This window comes from Saccopteryx bilineata, chromosome 3 (assembly GCF_036850765.1).
Source record: "Saccopteryx bilineata isolate mSacBil1 chromosome 3, mSacBil1_pri_phased_curated, whole genome shotgun sequence".
NCBI classification, from domain to species: Eukaryota; Metazoa; Chordata; class Mammalia; order Chiroptera; family Emballonuridae; genus Saccopteryx; species Saccopteryx bilineata.
In genome coordinates, this window is record NC_089492.1 from 275,239,121 (window position 1) to 275,257,986 (window position 18,866).

At 54.0% G+C, this 18,866-nt stretch overlaps 1 protein-coding gene across 2 annotated transcripts in view; it reads left to right on the plus strand.

Annotated features, from left to right (window-relative positions):
• The first annotated feature begins 7,545 nt into the window (after positions 1-7,545).
• RUNX3 (RUNX family transcription factor 3) overlaps positions 7,546-18,866 on the plus strand; it is a 60,863-nt gene continuing 49,542 nt past the window's right edge. For both annotated transcript variants that reach the window (XM_066270071.1, XM_066270072.1), the window contains exon 1: positions 7,546-8,037. In XM_066270071.1, coding sequence (XP_066126168.1) covers positions 7,980-8,037 — 58 coding nt within the window. In that variant the 5' untranslated portion in view covers positions 7,546-7,979. The remainder of the gene's footprint in view (positions 8,038-18,866) is intronic.

The following is an 18,866-nucleotide window of genomic DNA, read 5'->3' on the forward strand; positions in this document are numbered from 1 at the left end:
CACCACTTGTTGGGGGAATTAGCTGAGGTCATAGGTGCCATTCTTTGCAAACCCAGAAGTCAGTAGGAGCGAATGTTCAGGCCAGAGGTCCTGGATCAGACAGACCTCCCGGGGACCCGGGCCTCTTATCATTTGTGATCTATGTTATTTTGAGCAACTTCATCCATTTCTCTGAGCCTCTGTTTCCTCAGCTATAAAAGGAGACTAAATAATGATAAAACAAATGGCCCAGGTCCGAATCCTGCGCTACCCCTCTGAGCTGACCTGGGCAAGTCAGTTAACTTCTGAGTCTCAGTCTCCTTATCTGTTAAAAGATTCGAGTATTGTGAGAATAAAGTGAGTTAATTTATGTGAGATTCTTGGAAGAGTGCCTGGCACATGGTAAGTGCTAGTTTATGATTCTTGCTATGATTATTATTATTATTAGGTTTGTGGGGGAAATGCACTGAGAGGAAATGGGGGGAGGGAGTGAAGACTCCGGCCTGGACCCAAACAAGTGGTGCTCCCTGAATGGAAGGGGCAGAGCCCTGGGCTGGAGTCCGGCCCTCAGAGGCCCCTCTGGCCGCTGGCCCTGCGAATAACTGCCCTCCTGCCCCACCCCACAAGGAGTGCCCACCTCCACCCTCCACCGGGGTTGTGGTCACACAGAGCTGGCCCCTCAGCAGGTCTAAGCCCCTATCAGAGCTCTTTGATGCTAAAATTGGTTATTCTACTGAAAGACCCAGAGAAATATCCATTTTATGAGGCAAAAGGAGCTGCAGCTTGGGGTTTTCTTTCTTCCTCTGAGAGGCCTGGGACTCGGAGGCAGGGGGCATCCGATGGGCAAGACTCTGCAGATCTCAAAGACACAGGATCATCCCTCAGTGCTGGCCGGGATGACCTCTCCAGTGCCCTGTCCTACAGCCTAGGCCCCTGGGTCAGGCAGCCCCCTGTGGGGTCAGCCTCCAGTGCCGGGAGAGCCAGGGCCTCACTCAGCAGGGCTTTGGTGGGACTCGGTGGGAGGGCAGCTGGTGGGTGGGCACCACGGACCCTGGGACAGTTGTGAATCAGCCACATGCCCTCCCACTGCCCAGCTGTGGCCTCGTTCCCTACACACTCACACACATACACCCCTTCCACTGCCGCCCAGGGTCCTCGGGCTATTAGCAGCCAAGCAGTAGCAGCAGAAGAGCTTCCCGGGGCCAAGTGGCTGCTTGTGCCCTGCCTGGGGTTTCCTCCCCACCTGCACACCCTGCAAGGAAAGCTTTTGATTGTCCCCATCTGACAGATAAGTGCAGTGAGGTTCTGATAAGCCTGGTTGACATCACATGGCTAAGAAGTGCCAAAACCAGGATCTGAACCCGGCCCCCCCCCAACTCCAAGACCCCCAGCTCCTCGACCTCGGTGCAGAGAGAAGGGAAACCTAGGGGGCCGCTGGGTGTGGCAGCAGCAGACCTGCAGCTGAGTCTCCTACCATGTGACTGTGTGTGAGGCCCTTCCCTCTGCAAGCCTCAGTTTCCCTAGCTGTGAAACGGGGAGCCCCATCTCCACCCCGTCTGCCTGGTTTGCTCTGTGCATGGTGGTAACAGCAGGAGGAGCACAGGGTGACGGCTTGAAGCAGCGGGGCAAGTCCGCAGAGAGAGAGACAGCGTGCCCATCTAGGGGAGCTGCGTGGTGCCCAGCCTGCGCTCTTCTCCCAAGTTGGTCAACTTCTCTCAGTGCTCCACTGCTCCTCTGTCTTCTAACAGAAGACTTGTGGTTCAACCCATATTTGGGTTTATGTATCCAAACCCAAAAGTGACTAAGGGTGGAATTTCAGGCAGGAGGAAAGGCCGTGAGTGGGGCTCTCGGTGCTGTCACCACATTATCCTCAGCGCCACTAAGATATGTGATGACGTAGCTACACTAGGAGAGCAGGGAGGCCAACGGAGGAGGGTTTCGGAGGGAGAAGGGGGCTGAGGCAGGAAGGTGGAGTCGGAGAGGGGAGCGGTTTGGTTCTGAAGGTGGCGCCATGAGCAGTTTTCAAAACAAACAACAGGAAAGAGAGGCTGGGGGTGGGGAGGGGAGAGGAGCCCAGAAAGCAGACAGATGGCAGACTGGGTTTGAATCCTGCTTCCTCCACCTGCAAGCTGGGTGACCTTGAGCAGGTCTCTTCGCCTCTCTGACTGCCCTGAACACTGGCAGGAAGACCACTTAGTGTGGTTGGCTGTCCTGTGCATAAAACTCTCAGCACGTGCGACCATGTGGTAGGTCCTTAGCTAATGATCCCTTGCCTGGGCCTGAGTATCCTGGTCCCCCGGTGTGTGGGCTGCAGGCTTCATCCGCCACCCTGAGCTCTGCTAGAGCAGAAGGTAGGCCCGGCTTCGGGAGTGGGGGAGACACAAGGGGGCATCTTATCTTGATGTCTGTGTGCTGGGCCCTGAGGTGGAGCCCCTGGCCAGCCTGCAGCAGGTACTGAATATCACTGCAGCACCTTCCTTGGGCCCACTGCTATAATTTTCTGGTGGAAAGCCAGAAAATGAACTCCAAGACCAGTGCCCACTTCAAATCTGCTCCTTGTTTGATCCATACCGGCTGCACTGACTCCTGGAGCTAGAGCTTGGGGTCAGTCCTGGGATTGGTCTTTTCTGCATCTGAAAGGTGGAGAGAGCCACACCTCTCCCAGAGGTTGTTGGGAGGGCCCAGTGGATTTGCAGGCATGCCATCTTTGTACAAAATAACGTTCACAGATGGGCCCTGCAGCCAGTGCTCATGACTGGTGACTTAATACCCCAATCACAGTAACCCAAGGTTATGGTAAAAGATCAGCTGTGCACACAGGTTAAGAAAATGGAGTTTGCCTGACCAGGTGGTCATACAATGGATGGAGCGTTGACCTGGAATGCTGAGAACCCAGGTTTGAAACCCTGAGGTCGTTGGCTTGAGTGCAGGTTCACCAGCTTGAGCACGGGGTCCCTGGCTTGAGTGTGGGATCATAGAAATGACCCCATGGACACTGGCTTGAGCCCAAAGATCACTGTATTGAACCCAAGGTCACTGGTTTGAGCAAGGGGTCACTGGCTTGGCTGGAGCCCTACCCCCACCCCTAGTCAAGGCACATATGAGAAATCAATCAATGAACAACCAGGGTGCCACAACTATGAGTTGATGCTTCTCATCTCTCTCCCTTCCTGTCATTCTGTCCCTCCCTTCCTGTCTGTCCCTGTATGTCCCTCTCTCGCTTTCTCTCTGTCTCTCCTTGACTAAAGAGAGAGAGAGAGAGAAAGAAAAAAAAAAGAAAACGGATTTCATCACCATTCATAGTAGTTGCTTTTGTAACCGACTCCAGGGGAACCGGCTCACAGGACTCACTGGACCCTCCGGTATAATAAGCCAGCTGAGGCCCTTGGAGAGCAGGTCCCTCACTGAGATCCGCACATTCCGCTCCCACCAGCTCCCTGAGCTGTCAACTTGCCACATATCAGTTGAGTTTGTTCCCAGATCTGTTTATGCCCATTTGGTTTTTATGGTCACAGAACTCTGGATGTTATGCTGGTCCAGGACGGCATTGGGAGGAGACTAAAGGATGAGAGGAAGAGAGAGGCCCCTCTGTTCTCTGGCTCAGGGGCATCCTCATAGTGGCTGAGTCTCCTGTGTGGCTCCAGCAAATGCTAGCCTGTTACCATGATCCTTCTCCCACTGGGGGTCCCTGGCAATACCGCCTCTCCTGGTGTCCCTCTTGCCAAAGGGTGGCAGTGACTTTCTGCTGTGGCTAATCTTGGGGATCCTCATCATCTTTTTGGGGAAGAGCTCTTCCACCACCTGTGTTACCTATAACCCCTGAATTAACTTCCCTTGCTTTCTGAGACACGAAGTGGCTCCCCTTTCCTGAGTGACCCGTTATTGAGGATACAATGCAAAACCAGAGAGTTTGTTTCTATGAAAACTAGGTTAAATACCAAAAAAAAAAAAGACTCAGTCAAGGCAAGTTACTAAAAATATAAAAATATAAATTGAATTAAGTATGGGTGGGACATTGTAAAAGACTGAGGGGAACAGCAAAATCCACCCGCGACTGCGTGCTGATTGCTTTATAAGCGTCTTTACATTCACGCTCCACTTGGAAGAAGCCCAAACTGCAAAGTTCAGGACATGCCGTCGGGGTTGGCTTCAACCAGAAGAACAAGAGGAAAGCCATTTAAGGCATATTTATAAATTTAAAGTTAAAATTAAACGTTTAAGGAACATAAATACTTTTTGTGTGTGTGTGTGATTCCCTTTTCCAACCAAATTTAACCTAATCCAGTGGTCGGCAAACTCATTAGTCAACAGAGCCAAATATCAACAGTACAACGATTGAAATTTCTTTTGAGAGGCAAATTTTTTAAACTTAAACTATATAGGTAGGTACATTATTATTAACTTAATTAGGGTGCTCCTACACTGGCCTTTGATAAAAACGTCCTCTGTCTGATTGAGCCGCACGCGGCTCGCAAGCTGTGGTTTGCCAACCACTACTTGGTTCGGATATTTCTATGGTAGCAGATATATCCATGGCATCAGATAATTACTTTCCAATGGAGAACAAGAGGAGACCCAACACCCACTGCCTGCCGAGAGACTGCAGTCACAAGATGAAGGAAAGGGAGACCCAGGAACCGGGCTCCTCCGATGTGCCGGGCACACTCACAACATTTTCTCACTTAATCTTCTGCAATTTTGGAAGGTGGGTACTGCAACTGGCCACATCTCACAGGCTTTGTCAGAAGCAGGCTCAAAAGAATAAAAGCCTCACCTGACCTGTGGTGGCGCAGTGGATAAAGCATTGACCTGAAATGCTGAGGTCGCCGGTTCGAAACCCCAGGCTTGCCTGGTCAAGGCACATATGGGAGTTGATGCTTCCTCTTCCTCCCCCATTCTCTCTCTCTCTCTCTCTCTCTGTCTCTCTTCTCTATAATGAATGAATGAATAAATAAATAAATAAATAAATAAATAAATAAATAAAGTCTGTTGTCCACCATCTAGCTCATAAGCACTAAAGTCAGGCTTCCAGATTGTTCTTTCTGCTTCCCCAGGCAGGCTCCAGGGGTTTGTTCAAAGTCTGGTACATGCTTTTGAGGGGGCGTGTAGAGACCGTAAGCCTCCTGAGGGAAGGATGAAGCCTGGCACCCAGTACATGTTTGCTACCTTGCCCCAGGAATGCACTAAACCATCACTGGGCAGGTGCGCCCCTGGGACCAACGCAATTTCCTGAGCCCCCTCCAGTTCCTGGGCCTGGACTCAGTTTCCCAGGGAAGAGAAGTCCCTCAGGGTAACCAAGTTATAGGTGTTATGGGGGGCCCACCCTTACGCGTGGAAAAAACCAGCGAAGTGCGTAGGGTGCTATGTCAGAAACTGGAGGTGGTGTTGGTAAAGCGGAAAGAACTCCTGGCCTGGGAAGCAGGGCCTGGGTTCCACTGACTCACTGTGGGCTGGGGTGAGTCTCTGCCCCTCTGGGGGCCTCCATTTCTGCTTCTGTTAAAGGGGGTCTGCCCTGCCGTGGCCATCTTTGAGCTAGTCCACAACATGGCAAATTCCAAGTGCTCTGAATTGAACCAGGAGGTGGAGGCCCCTGGGCAGGTCCCTTCAGTGCCGCTGAGCCCACAGCCCTGCGCAGGCTGGGCCAGCTGATGAGCTGACATCAGGGACAGTCTGTCCTCCTACATGCTGTGATGGTTCCTTAACTGCGCTTACTCATAATGGAGCCCACACTACGTCACTGAGACTCAGGCAAGGAAGCCAGTGTTTATGGTGCCCTCACCCAGTTGCCTGTCTGTCTGAGAAATGTGTTATCTCCATTTCACAGGGAAGAAAACTGAGGCCCAGAGAAAGGAAGTGACTCGCCCCATGGTCTTACAGCTGGGAATCAGCAGAGTTGGGACTGGAATCTAGAAATGTGACTCCAGAGCCCTGTGGTTTTCACCGTAAAACTTCTTCCTCCCTGGGCAAATGAGAACCCCACCAGCAACAACTTGCCACTCAGGGACACAAGACTGAACCTTCGTGGAGCTCCATAGGAGGCACAGACAGCCAGTGTCCAAGGGTGTCCTGCTCCCAGGTGACTCAGTGTAGCTATGGATAGAAACAAGTCTCTGTGAGACCTTGGATAAGCCCCTCCTCTTCCCGATGTCCCTTCTCTGTGTTGGCCTACAGCAACCTCCATGAGCCTGAGACTGGTGCTGGAGCCTGGCCCCCCCGTGTCGACTCTGCAGGGGCCAGGGGGCAGGGCCAAGGCTAAGAGGGTTTTCTGAAGTCTCAGGACTTAGCTGAGAGGTCAGTCAAGGGTGCTGTGGTCATGGCTGAGGCCAGAGCTGGTGAGTCAGAGACTGATGTTCCAATCCCACTCAGAGTTCTGTGGCCTTGCACAGCTGACTCCAACATCCTGGGCCTCAGTGGTGTTGCCTGAGAAATGGGAGGATAGAGTTTGCAAGGGAAATAGTAAAAAGCCACTGCCGGCCCCTGTGCCTGATCTAGCTTCTGGGAAAGCGCAGGGTTGAATCGTCTTCCACGTCTCCTTTACTTTTGAGTCCCTCTGAGCCCTCTGGGACAGGAAGGATTCAAAAAGGCGCACCGAGGTGGCAGCGTACAAGCAAAGGCCCAAAGGCAGGAAAGCCCAGGCACATTAGGCTGGAACAGGGAACCCAAAGGGGATGCACAAGTGTGCAAAATGAGCAAAAGGCCTTAAATGACAAGCTCGGACCTCAGAACCCAAGCTCTGCGGAAGGCCCTTGGGCACCCCGTGCTGCCGGCTTTCACAAGGAAGCCCTTTCTCGGTGGGCAGGCTGCAGCGAGGCGTGAACGCTGGAGATGCCACTTCATGTGTTTCCCATTTGTACTTAATCCCAACTCCCATAAAACCCCCCTGAAGTGCCACCCAGCCACACATGTGGACGCCTCTCTCTGGCAACAGCGGTGGTGGACAGCAGTTGTGTCGGCTGCAGCCCAGGAGCAGGGTGGGGGCACTGGTGCGTGGAGGAAAGCCCTCTGCCCGCTGGTGGGTCCAGGCCCCTGCTGCCCGGCGAGGGCCTTGCAGGGCTCCAAGCCGGCCCGAGCCAGCGCTGGCCTTAATTAAAAAGGAGCCTCCCATAGGATCCACACCACTGCCCGGCCGCCCCCACCCCAACTGCTTTCAGTTCTGTTCCTGGGCCACGCGCTGAGGCCAGCCCTACAAATAAAAACCATTGCTTTTCTCTCTCTCTCTCTCTCTCTCTCTTTCCCTTTTTATTTTCCAAAAAGAGAGAAAGGCAGCCACACGATCATCTAAGAGGCGTGACATCACAGCCCAGGTGACCGCAGCCCAGCCAATGGGCCAAGGCCGCGATCTGGCTTCTCGCATCCTGTGAGCTGAGGTTGGGTTGACACTGTGAAGGCCTGGTCCCTCAACCACAGAACCACAAGGCCAGGCCCTCCGCTGCCTTCAGGGCCCTGCGCGGGAGCTGGTTGGCTCCTGGTCCTCCCCACCCCCGGGCCACCCTCGCACCCACTGGAGCCTGGGCTCCGTCGGGGGTGAGCCTCATTCATTCATTCCCCGTGGCGCTGATGCTGGCCTGGCTTTGCTCTCGTTGCCCTGCGAGCTCTTCCGCCCTGGCTGCCGAAGGCCCCTTCCCGCCATCTAATGATACACTCTGCATACGCTTCTGTTGAAAATTTGTGGCTAGACATTCCTGTGGGACCAAGAATCCAAATTCTTGGGTACAAACAGAAACTTACTTTCCTTGGGGATTTTTTTTCTCTCTCACTCACACACACTCTCGCGTTCTTTCCCTTTTTCTTTTTTGTAGCCGTAGAGGGGGGGCGGTGAAGAGAGACAAAACACCAAAAAAAAAAAAAAAAAAACCCAACCAAAAAAAGCCCAAAAAGCAACACCACCACTACCCCTTTATTTTGAAAAGTAGCTAGGAAAAAATAAAGCAACAGCCAACCAAGTCAACCCCGACCCACCCCCCTGAAGGACCGCACTCTCGCCTTCCACAGAGCGGGGCATGGCATCAAACAGCATCTTCGACTCCTTCCCGACCTACACGCCGACCTTCATCCGCGGTGAGTAACTGCTGTCCTTTCGGGCGGGGAGCTGTGGCCGGGCCCCAGACCGCGTCCCTCCACCGACTACCCTGGCTGCCTTCGAGGGCACAGCCTGTCTACCCAAGTCCGCTGGCCTCTGAGAGCCTGAGCTGGGAAGAGGGGCTGGTGGGCTCTGTGGTCTCCTGGAGCGAAGTGGACTTTACCCTCAGCTGGTGGGGACAGTGGCGGGCGTGGGGGGGGGGGGGGGAGGCAATGAATACCTCAAGACCTCAAAGAGCAGATTGCAGAGGGTCCTGGGGTAGACAAATTTGGGGGGGTGTCCCTGTGACCTGTGGCTTCCTGCCTCACTAACGGGGCTCCTAGGCCCTGCAGCCCCAGCCCCTGGCCCTCCTGGAGTGCTTGGACCGTCCACCTGGGCTCAGGCAAACAGTGGACTCAAGGAGACACTTAGTTCTCCCAGAGCCGGGTCAGTTTCTGAGAGCCATGGAGCGGGCGGCAGCAACGCTGCCCCTTCCCGAGGCCCTCCTGAGATCCTCCCCCCCCCCCCCACACACACACACGGGTTCCCCGATGACCCCTGGGGTGAGGGAAGCAGCGAGCCAAGCCGAGAAGGAGGCTATAGGCTTTTTTGCAGAACTTGTGTAGCTCTGGACGGCACTGAAACTGGATGGGTGTGTGTGTTGGGGGGGGGGGGGCTCGGGAAGGTTTGTGAAGTTGGTTACAGGGGACAAGAAAGTGCTTCTGGGCAGCTTTTGCCTCCATTCACAGCCGAAAAGGACTCAGAGGTCTGGGCTTGGTCCCTCCACAAGGGTAGGGGCCCAGGAACCCCAACTTTGAGCCTCTGATTGAGTCTGGAACTCAGGGGGAGACTGTCTGACTTTCTGATCTGTGGGGTTGATGTGCTGTAACCTCAGACAACCCCCTACTGCCTTCCTTCCTTTCCCCCCGCGGGAGCCCTGATGGGCCTGATACACCTGAGATGGGGGTCAAGAGTCCCTGAGCTTGAGTCCCATCTCAGGTGCTGCTTTGCTGAGTGCCCTTAGATAATTTACTTAACCTCTCTGTGCCCCAAACAGAGGCCACTCTAGCTGTGACATGCTGATGATCTGAGGCTAAGAGTGGATTACGTCTGAGGGCAGTGCCTCTGGGCTGGACATGGGGACCAGCTCTCCTCCCGAACAGACAGGACTCAGGGGACTGGTGTGGCCATTACCCAGCTGAGACACTGAAGTCAGTCTGACTGTCGTCTGCCCTTCTGCCTATCTGCCTGTCCTGCTGCTGGCTAACACTGGCTCTGGGCAGGGACCAAGGCACACTTGGGGGCTTATTGCCCAAAGGGCTTGCCTGACGGCAGCACTGTCTCTTCTCCCTGGAGGAAAGCTGAGGCAGGCTGTGTGGGGGCAGACGAGGACTGAGTGGGGGAAAGGGAGGCCTGCTGTCCCTGCAGCGGGGACACTCCCACCAAACCTGGCTGGTGACAGAAGCAGCCCCCAGTTCAGGAGCCCAGAGCCGTGGGCTCTTTCTTTTCAGGGCTCTTATTATAACGCTGTTCCCTTTGTAGTCCTTGGAGCTAATTAAAGGCAGTTCTGTGGCAAGAAAATAAGAGTTTATAAAAACCATTTGCTGGGTCTTTGTAATCTGGTATTTCTCTCTCCATGAGCAAAATGAAGAAATATAGAGTTTAAAACAAAGGAACACTGGGAGACAGGACTGCAGGGGCGGCCCACCGAGGATGGGCTCCTGAGGCTGTGCAGCCCGGGAGATGGCAGACGGCGCCACGGGGGGAGAGGGAGAGGAGAGCCAGGGGGCTGGGGCCCAGTGTGTGCCCAGAGACGGGGGGCCACTGGGCAGAGCAGGCTGACCCAGGGTGGATCAGGTCACTGACGTGCCTGCCTGGTAGGCCTGGGTTCTGGGGTCGGAGGCCCTCCCTGTAATTCCATGGAGAAGTCTGTCCACCCTGTAGGTGCTTTCTCTCCTGCCCAAGTCTCCTCCCCATGTTCCCCTCTCAGCTCCCTTCAGGGGATCTGTGTCCCGGATTGTCTCCGGAGGCTCACAGGGCTGCAGCTGCCCGTTCTGTCCCCACAGACATCCAAGCTCTCGGTCCTGCAGAACTCAGCGCCACACTGCCCCACGCAGGGTCCTTAACCCGTTCTGGTCCACAGACCTTTCTGGTGTCTCAGGAAGTCCATGCACTCCTTCTCAGAATCACATTTTTATAAGCGTAAAACAAAATCCATAGGACTACAGAGAAAACCAAATCTTTGGAAATGTAGTTCGCAAACTGTCAAAAAGCAAAGTTGTGAGATCGTGACCATGTGGCTGGCTCTTGAGTAGCACAGTGAGTGAGAAGATCTCACAGCAGCCCAGCAATTGTGGTGATGTGTTATGAGCATAAGCAGTATTTCAAGATCATCTGTGACAACCCTAATGAGACTGGAGAATATGTGTGATTTCCATTGTGACAAAATCACCGTGGAAAAAGATGCTACATTTCGGTTAGAGGTCAGTGAAAGGAAAGAAGTCGTCTGTGCATTTCCTGCCCAAGTTCAAGGACCCCCTGAATTCTGCCATCAGTCTGGCAGAAACTCCAGTCCCTCAGCAGAAGGCGACGGGGCCAGTGGGTCTGGGACATCATTACCCTTAGAGCTAGATTCCCAATTCTCACCTCTAACTGTGGAATCAGAATCTCTTGGGTTTGGTGCCTGGGCCCCTGTGGTTTGGAAAGTTCCCCGAAGGTGATTCTGAAGCACAGCCTGGGCAGGTTTGGATACCACTAACCAGGAGCCCTGTACTCTGCCTGACTCTGCCATCTCTGTGCTGTGTGACTCCACCTGAGTCACTTGACATCTCTATGCTGCCATTCTTTCATAGGTAAAAGAAAACGAGTGAGTAAGATTTGATGCCCCTGGACATGGCCCAGCCCCCAGTGTGGCCTTCACTATCTTCACTATCCCCCCTCCACCCACCTACCCACCCACCCATGGTGGTCACCAGCACCAGCACCAAGCGCCTACTGCCTGTGTCCCCATAGACCAAAGGGAGATGACTGCTCTTTGGTTTGCACTGGCAAAGGCAGGGTGATGCTGAAGCATCTTACTCTTTCTCTTGCCTTCAGGCATCTCCACCCAACTAGTAACAAGGGGCCTGCTCAGGGGCCTCCCTGAAGCAGTAAGGCAGAACCCTGGGTCCTCTGAAGAGTCTGACTTCTTGGGAGTAACATCCAAGAATTGCTCTCTCACCACCCCTCTTCTGGGTTTCTCTGCCTTAGGAGAGTAGGGGGCATTATTCATTTTGAGCCAAGGACCAGAACTCCTCTCTGTTCACTGTGGAGAAGAGGTTTGGGAAGAGGGTGGAGGGGCATGCGATTCCACCCTGCTGTAGGTGAGGAGACAAGGAGAGAGCAATGCTTAACCCCAAGAGCGGGCAGACCGACGGCAGAATTCCAAACATGGAGATGGATGGCATGAGAGGGCAAAGGGGCCCCCTGGGGACTCAGCACTGCACCCTCCTCCCATCTCTGCTCCTGGGGCTCTCCCAGGCAGGACACGGGGTACCCAGTCTTCTCATTGGCAGATGGGGAAGCTGAGACCTAACGGCTGTGGCTCAGCCATACTGCACAACTATGGGCACGTCCCCTCCTCTCTTTGGGCCCAGGTTGCCCCTCTGACAAGTACAGTACAGGCAACTGGCCTTAGGATGCCTCAGCGCCCACCCACAGCCCCAGGGAGGCCAGCACATTTGTCCTGAAGCCGGTGAGGCTCTTCTCTGCATCCCCGAGGGGGACCCATCCCAGCAGGTCCCCCTCACAGCACCCCTAAATTCACCCCTGCAGGCAAAAGTACGCTCCCCAGGAGAGAGAACCAGAGAAAATGGCCCTCAACTGCCACATGCAGACTTTAGAAGACCCTGAGGAAGCAAAGGTTTTCATTTATTCATTAATTCCTCAAAAGCTTATCAAGGAGTAGAGTGTTGAGACTCAAGCTTGGGCTCTGGAATCAAACTCTCCAGGTTCAAGTCTCGCCTCTGCCTTTCACTAGCTCTGTAGCCTGGGGCAAGTCACCTCACCTCTCTGTGCCTCTGTTTCTCCATCTGTAAAATGGGGGTGATGATGACACTAACCTCATGGGGCTCTGGAAAGAATTAAACAAGCAGGCCTGCTGGCCCAGGCTAAGTGCTCAGTAAATATTTCCATGACTATGAGCCTGGCCTTGCGCGGGGGGCTCAGGGACCAGGGTGACTGACTGGGCCAGGCTCTCCGCCCTTAAACAGCTCATGAGCCGGTGGAGAGACGGGCACACTGAAAACCGCACTGGGGTGTCGTACGTGTGATGAGGGGGGAACCGGGGCTGGAGGTCAGAGAGGGGTATGGACCTGCTTGGGGCAGGGAAAAGAGTCCCCTGGAGAAGTGACACTCAGCCGAGTGTGGCAGAGTGAGGAGGTGGCCGTGGGGGAAAGGACGTCCAGGCCGAGGGAAGGGCCTGGCAGAGGTGTGGAGGCCAGGAAGGATGACTCTGGGCGCCCCCTGGGGTGGCCGGAGGGCGCTATGCAGGGTGAGGGCACTGGCTGATGACTGGGACCGTCTGGCCCCAGGGCTGGGTAGCTGGCCAGCAGCTCCTCCCCTGAAGACGCCTGGGAGAAATGGACAATGGCCTCTGAGGCATGAGGCAGGCGTGTGTGGAGGGGGGTAGACAAAAGGACCCCAGGCAGGTCTCGCTGGCGTGGTCTGACTCAGAGGTCACTGGACAGGAAGGAAGCTACCCAGACCAGAGGGGTCAGCCACTGTGTCCTTTCCTAAGCTGTGGGCAGTGCCCCATAGCAGAGGATTCTCTCAGTTCTAATACCAAAAGTCTCAAGTCCCAAGCACCTCAGCACGGTTGGTCACCCTGAGCGGCGTGGGCGTGGCGGCCACCCCTCCCCCGCCAGCCCCGGGAGATGAATGGACTGTTCGCCAGCCATCCCCGCGACCACTATGGCGCTCGCCTGGCGCCACCTCTGCCGGGCCCCTTTGATGGCCGCTCCTGAGGCCGCCCTGCACACACCCGTCTTCCCAGACCACCCTGCCTGTCCAAAGTGCTCCCCAGGCTGGAAGGGCATTCCTGGGAGCCCCCCACCGGCCACAGGGTCTGGGCGGGCATGCGCTGGCCCCACACAGTGGGACTGTGTGTCCAGGCCTCACCGCACCCACTACGGCCAGCGGCCCCACTGGTCACATAGAGGGCCCATTGACAGTGCGGCCTTGAGGTGGCCGCATCAAAGCTGAGGCTTGCTCAGTTACCTGAGGGGGTGGGGGAGCTTACGGAGAGGAGAGGGGCCAGGGGGTGGATGCCCCTGAACAACTGGGCCTACAAACCTGACCCTCTGAGAGGCTGGGAGATAGCACTGTCCCCTGACTCCACCCAGTCCAGACTCTTCCACCGATGGGGTAACTGAGGCTTGGGCCGTGGGGCAGCTGACACACCAGCTCTTATTTCTGCCTCCTGGGGACTGAGGGTACCTCATCTGCAGACCCTTCCTCAAATCTACCACCCAGAGTGGCTGGAGAGTCTCACCCAGTCTTTAAGACTGACCTCAAGGGCCCTGACACAGGGAGTCTCCCCAGTACCACCTGCAGCCACCAGGGAGCCCTGGCCTCCGCTGAGCTGCCGTCTCAGGGCCAGCCTGGGTCCCAGCCAGTCCTTCCCACCTTCGTGCCCAGTTCATCTTCTCTGGTGAAAATGGAGGGGAGGGAGGCGGGGCTCAGCCCTCGCGGGGATTTGGGACCCGGGCCCCCATCACCAGCCTCGAAGTGGCGCCTCCTGGAGGAAGCAGCTGGACACAGCAGGGCTTAGGAACTGGGGGACTGGGGCTGGGAGTGAGCCTCAGTCACACCTTGAAAAGTCACGAGACTCAGGAACAGTGAGCAACTTCTGGAGAGGTTCTGGGTTCCAAACAGGGGTGTGCTTGTGATAACAAATTTGGCCGCAGGAGAACTGACTTTTCTCAGCTTTGCACATGGTTGGGGGGGCCAGACCAGACTTAAGCTGTTTATACCTGGGGACCCAGCATGTTAATTCACCTCTTGGAGTCTGTTTCCTCCTCTATAAGGTGAGGCTAGGAGCACTGACCTCCATGGGTGGCTGCACAGAGTGAGTGTGACCCACCCTGAGGCCCCGAACATGGATGGCCCTGGCACATTGGGAGTGCTCATGCCTCCAGTGTGGCCACTTGCCACTTAGCAAACGTTCCCTTGTCTCAGCCCCCCTGCTCCCTCTTCAACACTGACCCCCTGGTGGGCCCAAGGGAGACTCTGGAGGGACTGTCATGCCCTTTGTCAATGGGTTCTGGAGATGGGGGTGAAGAAGAGGGCACTCTTTGGGGTAGAGGGACAGGAAATGCCTTTATGAGACCCAGGCCCCACCACTTTCTCACTGTGTGGCCTTAGAGTGCGTCCCTTCCCTGAGCTCAGTTTTCTCATCTGTTAAATGGGGAGAACAAAAAGTACCTACCTCAAAACTTGGGTGGATTTAATGTGATAATGGACATTAAATGTCAGTACAGGAGGGCCCTGCACAGTAGGAAATGCTATATTTACTATTAAGAATGACTATTTTATGGTCTCCCTTCTGGGGGTAGAAGAGGCTGACTCTGAGCAGAGTGGGGAGGGTGAGAAACCTGCCTCTACGCTCCCAGAGCCCAGGCCCTCTGGTGAGCCTCCCCAGGGCCCTCCCCGTCCCTCCCCCAGGCCTCAGAGTGCCCCCCTCCGGCCCTCATGCACCCCTCACCTCCCACTTGTCAGGAGGGCCACCCTGGGGAGCAGGAGCTGTTTCTTGCTAAGTGACTGGAGGAAAGGGGGGATGAATGGACGAATGAATGAATGAACCAACGACTAACCAGTCCCAGAGGTTTCCAGCTTCTCCCTTCACTTCCCCCTTCACCGTCTGGCTTTTTCTTTGAAACGCTCGCGGGTGAGAGCCTGCGCTCTTGCGTCCAGTCGTCCAATCGGTGCAGCAGCGTGAAGGTTTAGGTTCCTCTTTGGGGTTTCTTCTGCGTCTGGGAAAAGTGTTTTTGGCAAAAGGCTCAGACTTGTGTGTGGGCGGAGAGGGCGGACACCATAACTTATGACTTGCAGAGGTGAACAAAGTCAGCTCCCCCCCCCCAAAAAAAAAACCATCCTTCACGGTGACATGGTGACTAAAATACCTCCAGGAGCACTCAGCCCCTTTGGACTGAAGCGTTGCCCATCGGGGCTTTTTTTTTAAATGCGGGGCCTTTCTAGTCATGTGTGCTTTACCGCCCTTGAGTCCACCTGATCTGCTCACCTTTGTTAGGAGGGGAAAGGCGGCTGGTACTAAAGGAAGAGAAACCTGATGCTGAAATGGACAAGGGGGTGAAATGGAAAGGGTGAAGAGGGAGCCATGCTCCTGCCCCACGCTCAACTTGCCTGGGTGCCCAGTGGCCGCAAACCAACACTCCACAGCCCCAAGGAGTGCCCCCTCCCTGAGGGTTTTCCTTCAGCCCTCCCTCCGTGAACCTGAGTTCTGCCCCGGCCCATGGAGGATGCAGGGGCAGGAGGCCAGACCTCCGCCCGCCCATGGAGGAAGCAGGGGCAGAGGTCAGACCTTTTCCCCATGGAGAAAGTGGGACAGGAGGCTAGACCTGCTGACTCCTCTCCCACAGGGAGAGCTCTGTACTCCCTCGTACCTTAGAAAGATGGGTCTAGTCCAGAATGGTTGGAGTATGGAGCCCCATGTTAGAGGTGGTAAGAGGCCCAGGGGAGAGCCTGGTCCTTCTCTACAAGCAGCCATATCCCTTCCGGGGGGGGGGGGGGGGTAGAACAAGGCCACCTAACAAAAACGATGGAAGGAAACCACTAAAATGTCCTAGTTAATGCTACACAGTGCACCAATGCCTTATTTCTAATTCTTTTGGTGACTGTGTTTTCCAAACCTTTAAACACTGAACATGTATGGCTTGTGGATTTAGGCAGAAAACTTTTATTTTTCAAAGAAAGAAAGAGGAAGAAGCAGCCCCACCCTCCCAGGAGCAGGTGAGCTGGGCCTCCCGTCCAGCAGACTGCAGCCCTGCTGGCCACCCCTCCTCTCCCTGCCTCTTCCCAAGTTGCTGTGTCTTCCGTCTTACTCCCCGGCCCTGCCGTATTGAGCTGTGGAGCCAGGGTCTGCCCTGGGCTGCACAGAGCAGAGCACACGGCAGGTGCTCAGGAAATGCTTGTGGCTTGCACTGTGGTCCAATCTGGAGACAGTCTCCCAGGATTCTCACATTCCCAGTGCTCAGGGCTTGGGGTGTGATATGGGCCAGTTGGTGTTGCTGACCATTCAATAAACATTTATTGAGCACCGACTGCATGCCACAACACACACTGTTCTACGTGCTGGGGATTCAGGAACAAACAAAACCAACAAAGGTCCCCCCTCCTGGAGCTGACATTATAGCGACCTGTGAAAAAAGTTCGCCCCAGTGAGAGAGGCTAACACCCCTCTGGTGTGTGCTCTTTCTATCAATGTAGAATCAGCCTTCTGGAACATCTACAAATGCTCCTGTTTCCCCCTGAGACCCTCAGCATAGTTCTGTGTGCTGGCATCACTAGCTCCAATGCAGGGGTGAATTAACAAATAGACTCAGAGTGATGAGGTGACCTGCTAAAACTAATATTTAAGAAGAGAAAAGGCAGTGAGGGAGGGAGAAGGAAACCACATTTGTTGATGAGTTACCAGGCATTGTGGTGGCTCCTTTGCAAATGAATCTCATTTCACTAAATCTCTACAATAATCCATGTAGTAGGTGTGATTGTTAATATCCCCATTTTATAGATGGGAGGACTGAGGCTCAGCAAAGGGAAATAACTCATGCAATAAAAGGCAAAACTCAGATTTAGCCAGGGTCTATTCTGACATCCAAACCAGCCCAACAAAATTCTCCCTTCTACCTGGCAGACATCTCTTCTTCTTTAAGGTCCAGGCTCACCACTTCCATGGAGCCCTCCCTGATGCCTCCAGGCAAGGTGATTCATATTCTCCGGTACGCCACCAAAGCACTTTCAGGCCCTTATCAAATACTTCCAGAAGGCTTCCCCGAAAGGATGGAATCTGATGTGGGTCTAGAATAGGTATATCTGAGAAGGAAGAAACATTGGTGGTCCCCACAGAGGGAATGGTGTGGCAGAGGTATGGAAGAGGACGTGGAGGAGGTGGGCCAGGCCTAGAAGTTGATCGCGGCCTTCAAGGCAGTGGGGGTCCAGGCAGGATCCAAGCTGAGCAGTGATGTGGGGCAGAGACTCCCATGATGCACTGTGCCGCTCTCTGAAATAGGCCAGTGTTGACGTGCGCCTTGAGTGCGTGTATGTGTGTGAACAGAGACCACAGGAGCCCTCCTGCACCCGTTCGCAAGCCCTATTTTTATCATTCTCTAGACACACATCTGAGCCACCGAAGCATACTTGTTCTCAGGCACGTAGAGTGCTCCATGGATGAGCACGCCTGTGGTCTGACGAGGACAGCGCGGTGGTTCAGAGCAGTCAAACGAGACCTATCCTGGGGAGAATCCCAGGACCAGTGCCCATGACACAATTTTCAAAGCATAGTGCAAAAGGCAAATGCAGGGCCCCTTGTTCAAAAAGAATTAAGAATTTCAGGACAGGGACTGCAGAACATTAAATCAAGCACAGGGCTCTTCTAAGCCAGGGTGTCTGTATGATTGCACGGCTCATATGCTCAGGAAGCTAGGCTGGAGGGGCCCTGGGCCAGCAAGGAAACCTCTGTCTGCCTTTCTCTCTTTGGCCTTTATTTCTTTGACTTGTACAGGCTTCCATTCTTCATGAGTTCGCAACTTAAAAAAATAATAATAATACTAATACTAAGTTAAGCCTTGGGCAAGATCAGACCTTGGAGATTTCAGAAAAGCAAGAACATTAGGGAAAACTTGAATCCACAACATCCCTGCCACAACCTGCATTTATGTTGGAGCTCACCTGGGAAGTTTAAAATTAGTCTGTTATCTCAACACCCAGGGGAAACCGCTGTCATTCAGTGCATTGCCTTCCAGACTGTTCTTCTGAGTGTCTGGTTTCTGCCTGTGGAGGCTGTCTTCCCCCCATGGGTGAGGCCACACAGAGACTTATCACATATCGAGGAACCTCATCAAGAATATTCATAATCATTGTGCACATATGTCGGGATGTGTCTAGGAAGAGTCTAGAGGAGCTCTGGCCCATAGAACTTCCTGTGATGATGGAAACAGTTTATATCCATTCTGCCCAGGACTGGAGCCACTTGCTGCATGTCAATACTCAGGACTTGAAATGTGCCAACTCAGGGCCACAACATGTGTAACTGAGGGACTGAATTTTTAATTGTTTCATTTTAATTGCAATGGCCATGTGTGGCTAATGGCTAACTTGCTGGGCCATGCAGATCTGGAAGAGTATTTGTCCAGCTGTTAACCTAGGTTACCTCTTGGGTGAGATTATGGAGTTTCTCGTTTTCAAACTCAAAATGTTTGAAAAGTCTTATATGCCAAAAGAACGGATGCCTTTAGTAATCAGAAGAACGCTACTAGAGATTTTAAGTGTTTAACATAGTCCATGTTATTGGGGGAATAAAAAACTTTAGATTTTTAAAAGCATATCACCGGAGAAGATTGATCCTCACAGAATAGGATCTATTTTTATTTTTCCTATTAATGTGCAGAAGAAATAATGTGAGGGTTAGAATCAGAAGCTGTGGGTTTGTCTCCCGGATCTGCCACTTACTGGCTGTGTGGCCACTTAACCTCCGTGAACCTCAATTTCCTCATCTGTAAGATGGGGATATTGACACTTACTGAGCTCCCCAGCTGCCGTGGGGACTGAATCA